The sequence below is a fragment of the Gavialis gangeticus genome, unplaced genomic scaffold, assembly GCF_001723915.1.
Source record: "Gavialis gangeticus isolate Ggan-Ray unplaced genomic scaffold, GavGan_comp1, whole genome shotgun sequence".
Classification (NCBI taxonomy): Eukaryota; Metazoa; Chordata; order Crocodylia; family Gavialidae; genus Gavialis; species Gavialis gangeticus.
This window is the reverse complement of record NW_017729027.1, coordinates 2,757,716-2,766,616: the sequence shown is the minus strand read 5'-3', so window position 1 is coordinate 2,766,616 and position 8,901 is coordinate 2,757,716. Positions and strand designations below refer to the sequence as shown.

The following is an 8,901-nucleotide window of genomic DNA, read 5'->3' as shown; positions in this document are numbered from 1 at the left end:
CCAACTGCTGTTTATGCATCTCTATGAGTTGACATTCATTTACCTGAAGTGGGGCATATTAAGAGCGCTGATAGCAAGAAGAAAGATCTGGATACTGTTTACATGGTGGAAAAGGTCATCATTTAAAACACCTTGCCAGTGCTATACTTCAGTGCACTGGATATCAGGTGTACTACTTCCTTGTAAGAAGAAAGTAAATATTAGTTTGTTTCCCCTTTCTAAATTCCTGGGTGCTTATCTGATTTACTTTTCACAATACTCATTTGATTCAGTGGGGAAAAAAAAAAAAAATCAATCAGGCTCTGATTCATAAAATAAGAATGTTGTTTCCTTTATTCCTCCCTTCATCATAAATTTAGATCCCTTAGTTCATTTTAAACAGAGCATTAAGATTGAGTTTGGCAGGGGTGGTGGCTGCCTGTAGAACTAGACTACAGGGACACAGTGGCTTATTTTCCTGGTCTGACAAACAAGGTTTTTTGTTACTTGCAGTCATTCACAATAGCAATGGACAATGATTTGGGTACTCTCCTTCCATCTACTATCTTCATGGCTCTTACGTGCCATAAGAATGACATTGCACATGGTGCTCAATAAGTACCATTAATAAATTGTGATGTGGTAACTGCTGCTTTTGTTTCATTATCCCCAGGACTAGTTTCAATATAAAAGATAAATAGGTGGTAAAAAGGTTACTTGGTCTCAGCCATATAGTTGAAAGTGGGAGACAAAAAGAACAATGTGAAATCCAGAAGAAACAAAATAATCAACATTAGTTTGCTTAAATGGAATCACATCATTATGACACATCGCTATTGTACTAAGTTTAGATGAGCTTAATCACTACAAAGTGCAAAAAGGCTTGGAACATGGAAAGATTTGAGTATGTTTAGACAAACTTAGATTACAAAAGTTAAACCTACTTTTGTAGACTATAAACATGAGTTAAGAGTAAGTGAAAGGGAAATGTTCAGTGAGATGCTTCACTTCTGAATATCCATAAGGATTTGAGTCAGCGCTAGTGTGAGGCAACCTGATTGAAACAAATCAAAAGCCTCTCAGCTGTTGCCTGATAACGTAGCTATTCCTTAGACAGTATGCAACTTGATAGATTATCAACTAGGAAATTACTGGTTACAACAGGCAGAAAGATGATGGGGCTCTTATGATGAAAAGGAGATGCATTTGCAACTGAAAACTCTTACATGGAGAAAATTTTAATTTTAAAACAGTAGATCACAGGGGAAAAAATTCTTCTTTAGCACTACCAAAGATATGGTCTTGCACTCTTGCTTACAAAATACATACCTCAGTTGCTTTGTTTTCATTTATACCTGACCAGCAATTTATACTCAAGCAAATCAACCAGCCTTGGTTACTTCAAACACTAAAATGATTAATGGGAGAGAGCAAGTGAGTGGTGCAGACAACAGGGTCCTATCCATAAGATGCTGCAAATACTATATTAATGCACAGGTGAAAGTGCAGATATTGGGTACAAATGATTGTTACAACAGTTTTGCTTCTATAAAAAAAATTACTAGAAAATTTTCATTTACATTGCAGGGGCCCTTTTTATTACATCTTTAATACAGGTGTGATTCCAAGGAGTTTCATTCCATTAGCTAAAACCAAACGTGCTGCCTGGAAGAGGCAGAGTCTCGCCTGCAAAACAAAGAGATGAATCAGTCAGTCACATTATCTCCTCTGATCAGCTGTGTATACTAATGCAACCAAACATCATCTTTTCCAGGAAATGGTTAGGAGCAGCCTGTTTTAAAGAGAAGATACCATTTCAGAAAGTCATCCTTTTTTTTTTTCTTTTTACAATGTCTGAGAAAGGGTTGGAAGTTTGGGATGCATACAACATGGACAGTATAAAATGGTAGGTAACTAATAGCTCCAGAGCTACTTTCATCTTCAGTTAAGGGATTAAATAGTGATAATGGTGAAATGATACTGATTTCAAATTTTGTATAGACCATTTCACAGTCTCAAGCCAGACAGCGAATAGGGGATGGAGTTATGCAGTTACATTCAACACACACCGCAGAGGAAAAATGTTTTTCAGCTGTTGAAACCTATCCAAGGGGTGACCAGAGTAGATGGCTGTGATTGTATGAGATGATACAGCCTGCAAGAACAGAGTAGCAAGCAAAACAGGTGAATTATTCATTTTTTACTAAATGCTTTCAAGGCTGTTGATATATTTGTACTCCCTTAATATGGATTTTAAGATCTTAACATCTATAATATGCATTTGATGGACATATTAATGTCCTGTCCTATCCACAGTTGTAGCTCAAGGAAATCTCAATTGCCTCTCCAAACTGTATCAGGGTATAGATAGATTTATCAGGATTCAGAGTTAAAATTAGCAATAGGTGTGTAGCAAAATCAGTGCATAAGAACATGTAGCAGTAACAGCTGATGTGTGCTCACAGCTAGCAAATTCTCCTCCCTTTTAAAACTGGTTAAAAGTTGCATCTGTCTGTAGCCCTAGATATCCATGGAAACCACAAGCTGAGTTTGCTCACATTCCCAGTTACTCCCTTTTCATGCCTTGTTCCTTACTGACTGGGAGTTCAATTTTCTTAAAACATTAATTGGACCTGAATTCTGTGTTGTCTACAGATGCTGTCCATGCCTCAGAGTAGGCCTGTGTTACATGTTGGACTGCACAGCAAGAGCTAGAACTGGACAGGGATAAAGTTGATTAAAAAAAAACCTGAAACCTGCTTAGACACACCCTATATAGATGTGGATAAAAAAAAGCACATCTCCAGAAGGGGTGTTTGACTGCACATACCAATTAATCTACTGTAGGGTGGCAAGATTTGAATAGTTTCCCATGTCGATAAATGGTTTGACCTGGTAGGCTTGGAAGAACAGTATCAAATCTCACTGGGCTTGTAAGAGCTGCTGTATTGTATAGTTTGTGGAGATGGCTGTAGGATGGTGTTAGATTTCCACTTGGAGTCTGCATTGTTTGACTTGTTCTCTTGTTTCCGAGAATAAGAGGAACAGCTTCCAAAGGCAGAAAGGTCATCTCTTTGTTACCATATTTGTTGGGCTGAAGCCCACTTGCTCTACAAATGGTCATTTTAAAGAGCAAGAAGAGATTAAGCTTCAGGAAGTGTGTGTAAGCATCAAGGGGGAGGAAGAGACCCACTTTTATCACTTGTGAGGATTACAGGAAGCTGACTTCTTTATCCATCAAAAAGTCACTTACTAAGAGCTTAAAGCTATGACTTTTATGCCCCAAGTCTATGGTGCACTTATAGTTTTGCTGCTGTTATTCCACAACTGAATATAGCAGAGACTGATACTGAAGCTACCAAAGGCAGCTAGATAATTACTTTTCAAATCAGTCATAAAATAAGGAGGTGGTATATGATCAGAGTGCTGTTTACTGTGAACAGCGAAGAAGTCGGACATTTCCCTAAAACACTTATATAGCCTTTTAATTTGCACTTGCTAGGAATGGCACATAGCAGCAATTGTCAGCTTAAATGTTCCTGACAGAATGGCAATATAGATAACCTGGAATATGTAGCTGGGAAGAGAGAAGAGATTTAGTTAGGGCTGTGCAAAACAGCACCATTTTGTTTCAACTTCCGTTTTGCAGTTTCTGCAGGACAGTGTCTCGTTTTGAGTTTCAAAGTACTGTTGCATTTCGTTTTGTCAAAACTGTTTCGATGCTGTTTTGACATTTTCCTCATAGGTTATAATGGGGAAGAATGAAACTGCCTATAACTTTGTCTGGTTTTAATGAAAACAGCAGGGAGGGCAGCCCCTGCTGAGGCCACAAAGCCTGTCAAGTTTCAAGGAGATAGGTGCAGGGGTTTCTGAGAAACCGCACCTGAAACTGTTCAGAGCAAAACTTGTGTCATATGACTGCGTGTGTGTGTGTTAAAGCGCAGTGGGGTGAAAACAGCAGGTACGGTAGCCCCTGCTGAGGCCATGAAGCCTGCCAGCTCTCAAGGAGATAGGTGCACGGGTTTCTGGGAAATTGGACCTCAAGTTGATGACAAGCAAAACTCATGACGTGTGACTGTGTGCGTGTGTTGAGGTGTGGATGTATTTCTGTCCCTCCCCCAGAGCACTGGGATTGGAGGGGACCTCAGGGAAGGATCACAGTCACTGGCCAGCTACACAGTCAATATCAGAGCAGTCCTTCCCCCCGCTTCCCCCTCCCCCTCCTTACTTTCTGTTTCCCTGCAAGCAAGCCCAGCTTCCAAACTAGAAATGTTTCAAGTGCCCTCCTTTCATTTTGAAACTGTTTCAAAGCCTTTTGTTTTGTTTTTGCTGTTTCGAGCTTGAAACAAGTTGAAACAGCATCAAAATGAAACACCCCGCAAAATTTCGCACAGCCCTCTCTCCTCTTGTGTAAGATTGAAGGAAACTGTCAGAGGATAGCACTCTCAGGAATAGTTGCTAAAAAGCTCTAGTGGTTCAGCAAGGAGATGCAGTGAGGGGACAGCCTGCACTGTTCTGGTCTTGAACTTCCAGCTTCCATATTAGTAGGACAGCCTAACCCCACAGTCCTCTACCAGCTGTTCAGGGTGTTGTTGAAGAGATCCAGAGGTAGCCCCCTCAATTAAAGGTGAGGTTGCACCAATTACCACCAGCTTCTTTATCCAAAACTATGTTATGCTGATTAGAACCAAGCTTAACCTTGTCCCTGAGTGGGTGCTTCATGTAGCCAGAACCTCTTGGTTTTGAGTTATTTGAGCCCACAGATGTGTTTTCCTAACCAGGTATTTGTCTGAATTAGAACTCACGAGTTTTTTTTTCTCCAAGGGTGCACTGAATTATAGTTATGCGATCAGTGTTAGTACCTGTGCTACTTCAGGAGCACTGCCTTTCACATGGAGAGTTTCATGTGCTGCACCTGCAAGATGGCTGAAAAAGAAAGAGCAGTTGAAAAGACCAGTTATGTGGGCTACAGAAGCTATTGGAATCTGGGCATGGAAGTGCCAAGGTTGAAGAGTTACTGACTGCTGTGTGGAGTGGCTGTTACCTCATTGCACAACCTAACCTTTTTTTTTTTAGCTTCACTGAGGGAGGGTTCCTGGTCTCTGTGATGTGGCATTAGAAAGGGTAGGTCTTTACAGACTTATTTCTAGACAAAATTAAAAAATCTGCAGATCAAATATCACATTTCAGTTCCACTAATGGTACAGACCATCCACCCCACCCTACAGACTTGGATCACTTTCTAAAAGGGCTTCAGGGGCTAGTTAGGGCTGGATGATGTGTTCAACAGCTCATACCTGCTTCTAGAAGGAAGAAGTGACTTGGTCCACTTATCACTGACTGTAGGACTATCCTAGAGACCAAGGGTTACTGGGTCTGGGGAACTGTAATATTTGGGGGAGGGAGCCTCACTGTCACTTTGTTAACAAACCCAATTGTAATTGTTTTACTGAATTACACCAGCCCGAGTGCTATTTTTTCCCTCTCAAGCCCAGAAGACCTAAAACATTCAGATCCACGTGCTGTCCTTCCTGCTGGCAGAAGGGGTGCAGCACAGCAGGCAGAGGGTTAGTGCCAGACACAAAACACAGCGCTGGGACAGAAAACTCAGAAGCTTGCAAATCCAGGCTGTGCCTGTGTTGATGAGAAGGCATTCCTGGGGTTTGATCCTAGTGCAATTAAGAATCAAAGCTTCTTGGCAATAGTATCTGTCCTCACCTGAGTGTTAGGAGGTAGCTGACAATGTGCTTGGGCTGAAGATCTTCAGAGGATTTGTACAGAACCTCATCATACCTGAAGGGAAGAAGTAGAGGACAGTTCAGGGAGCAGCCTGCAACTACAAGGAAATAGATGACAGTGTAGGAGAAAGCCCCCTTTGTACATTTACTTTCTGGACATCGATATAACAGAAGCCCCTTCTTGCCTGCATCTCCCTCCCCCCATTTTGTGCATTTCTTTTTCCTTCTAAGTATTGGCAGAGACCTAGCGCACTCATTGTATAGGTGTGGCAAGTCTCAGAGCAAGCCAGAAAGCTGAAGTGGCTTTCTGTAGGAGAAACCTAGGAACTACATCTACATATCTAGTAAGCTCAGTGTCACTAAAGAAAGCAAAGGAACTAAAATATCCACTTCAAAGACTGTAAATATATCCTGTGCTAACCTAAACTCACTCACTCCCCAGTAGGCTTTGATCCTCACTACCTCACATTGCATTTTTATATATTTCTCAGAGTGCATTTTTATATTTCATCTGTCTCCTCTTTACCATGACATTTTGTATTTTACATTTTATACTTCTAGACCCTTAAGGAATGTACTCCTTGTAGAATGAAGTTACACCCTGAACCATTATTAAAAACTGCATTGAAGTTGTATTTGTAAAGTGATAAAATCTGCTATATTGGGCCGGTCCCCCTTGAGTGAATGCGAGTGTATGACGATCAGTATGAGTGTATTAAATGACCATAGCCTAGCCAGAGGAACTTACCATGACAAAATTCTACTCTACAAGCCATTTTAGGCTAATCAGCCCAAGGAACTGATTCCTGGGACTGAGCACCCACCTGATTGACTATTCCTGCAACCCTTAACAATACCATTATTAATTAATGAAAATTACAAACTGACCCCCAAAACTGCACTACTGGCCAGGCAAGACCCCCGTGACTAATAGCTGTCAGGCACTACTCAAGACTCATGTGGGACAGCGACCTCTGGATTGGGCAGCCAAAATGATACTGGGGGATCACACAAGTCTGCCAGAAAGGAATAAAAGGCAGTGAAGCAGGACCCTCAGTGGTGCCCTCATCCAGCACCTGACCTACTGAGATAGAAGAACAAGCAGGCGACCCACTTCTGGAGAAGACACTGTCCTAAAGGAAGCTGACCATCAACGGCAGGCTCCAGGACCTTGGATAAGTAGATATGCTGACACCAGTGCTCTCACAAATCACTACAACAGCTGGGATCAGCACCAATGTCAAACACAAGTACCATTTTAAAACTGGTCTCTGAATATTATACCCAACTCATTTTTTCCATCTCATTCTTTTATTCTGTTGGTGCTGCTTCACAAATCTCCTCAATATTGCAGATTTCAAGGCTCACCACAGCTGCTCCAAAGCAAAGATGACAATACTTTAGGAGCAAGCTTTGCTTTTAGATTGTTATCTCCCAATGCTCATTGTGGATTCTAGTGGGCAGAAAACGACTGTCAAAAAGCAGTCCAGTAAATAATGTTAATAAAAGTGGCTATGAAGTTTCAATAGTTAAAGGGAGTCTCATAAAATGCTGGGTTTACCAAATACTGAAATACAGTCTGGCAAATGCCACATCACAGCTCAAACGTACAGATTTGTAGAGATAACTGTAATAGTCCTATTGTGCAGTGGCTGGCAGGAATTATCTAGCACCTGCTGGATACACTTTGTTTTGATCTTCAAGGCCTGGTCCCTTCCAAAGCACAATCATGAAAGGGGATCCATTGCCATTCTATTCTTAGATGTATTTCCAAGCCTGCCCCAGCAAACAGTATTCTCTGAGAAGCAGAGACCCTTGGCAACCTTCTCTCTCACTATCCAGTTACAGCAAAACTTAGGGAGTGGAGTCAGGGTAAGGACAAGAGTTGATAATCCCACAGGAACTGTAGTTTTAGGGAAGGGAATGCTCCATGTGACCCTCCCCTGAAGGCACACCACAAAGCCAACCCTTATTATTTTGTTTTACTGAAGCATTTAAGGGCCCCAAGTCACAACTAGGATCCCATTGTGCTAGGCCCTATATAAATGATGGTCTCCATCTCTATCAGTTTACAATTGATTCTCACGTGCACCAGATTAATGGCTCTGCCTAGGCTTTGGTACAACATTGCAACTGGCAACTGCTAGTCTACAGCAGGGCTGTGCGGCTGTAGAAGATAGTCTTCAGCAATTGTCAGTTTGTTAGTGCAGTGGTTATCATCACAAGTTGGTTTCTATTCCAGGGTCTTTAAGAGCACTAGGAAATGATTGATGGTGCAAGTTTCAGTAAATTCTCAAGCTGCGATCAAACAAAAGGATGTGACAAGCAGAATAATTAGGTCAGCTTTTATGGGGTAAAGTGCTACCATAAATCTACTAGCCCAAGGGATTCACTGATCTGCAAACATTTTTCCAGATTAATGATGCCTAGAACTGACCAGTTCAAAGGCCAACTGTTTTTGTTCTGGTGTCAAAGGCCACAACCAAAACCTCAGGGGTAGGTTTTGACAGCTAGTGGGGGCACAGGTATGTGGAACAGCTTGAAGAAGCTTCTGCTCCTGGTTACAAGGTGGGAGGTATGTGGGGCAGATGCAGAGCCCTGAAACATTCAGCTGTGGGTTAATTAGAAAATGTCTTCCTGGTGCAGTTCAAAGACATCAAGATGCTGGAGGATACTTAATACAAATCCCCTGTCCTAAAGAGATGCACTTTCCACAGTGCCAAGTTGGTTACAGTAATCACCACAGACAGACCGGGGCTTTCTTTCCACCTCTGGGAAATCCCCTAACCTACATGACGGGGATAATACTGCTTGCTCAGGTTTATGAAAATGTTAATAGTTTCATAGTTTCTAGGGTCAGAAGGGACCTGAGCACATCACTGAGTCCGACCCCCTGCCATGGCAGGAAGAGCACTGGGGTCAAACAACCCCAGTAAGGTGGTCATCCAACCTCCTCTTAAAAACCCCCAGGTGGGAGCCTGCACCACCTCACTTGGAAGCTGGTTCCAGACTCTAGCCGCCCTGACCGTGAAGTAGCGCCTCCTGATGTCCAACTTAAACCTTCCCTCCACCAGCTTGTGACCATTGTTCCTGGTCACTCCTTGCGGCGCTCGGGGGAACAGGGACTCCCCCAGTGCCTGCTGATCCCCCCTAACCAGTTTATAACAGGCCACAAGATCCCCCC

General features: G+C 42.3%; 1 protein-coding gene across 2 annotated transcripts in view; it reads right to left on the bottom strand.

Annotated features, from left to right (window-relative positions):
* Positions 1-1,414: 1,414 nt before the first annotated feature.
* Positions 1,415-8,901, bottom strand: part of RARS2 (arginyl-tRNA synthetase 2, mitochondrial) — an 86,821-nt gene continuing 79,334 nt past the window's right edge. For both annotated transcript variants that reach the window (XM_019520370.1, XM_019520371.1), the window contains 3 exons: positions 5,698-5,772; positions 4,842-4,905; positions 1,415-1,665 (listed from right to left, as the gene is read on the bottom strand). In XM_019520370.1, coding sequence (XP_019375915.1) covers positions 1,579-1,665; positions 4,842-4,905; positions 5,698-5,772 — 226 coding nt within the window. In that variant the 3' untranslated portion in view covers positions 1,415-1,578. The remainder of the gene's footprint in view (positions 1,666-4,841; positions 4,906-5,697; positions 5,773-8,901) is intronic.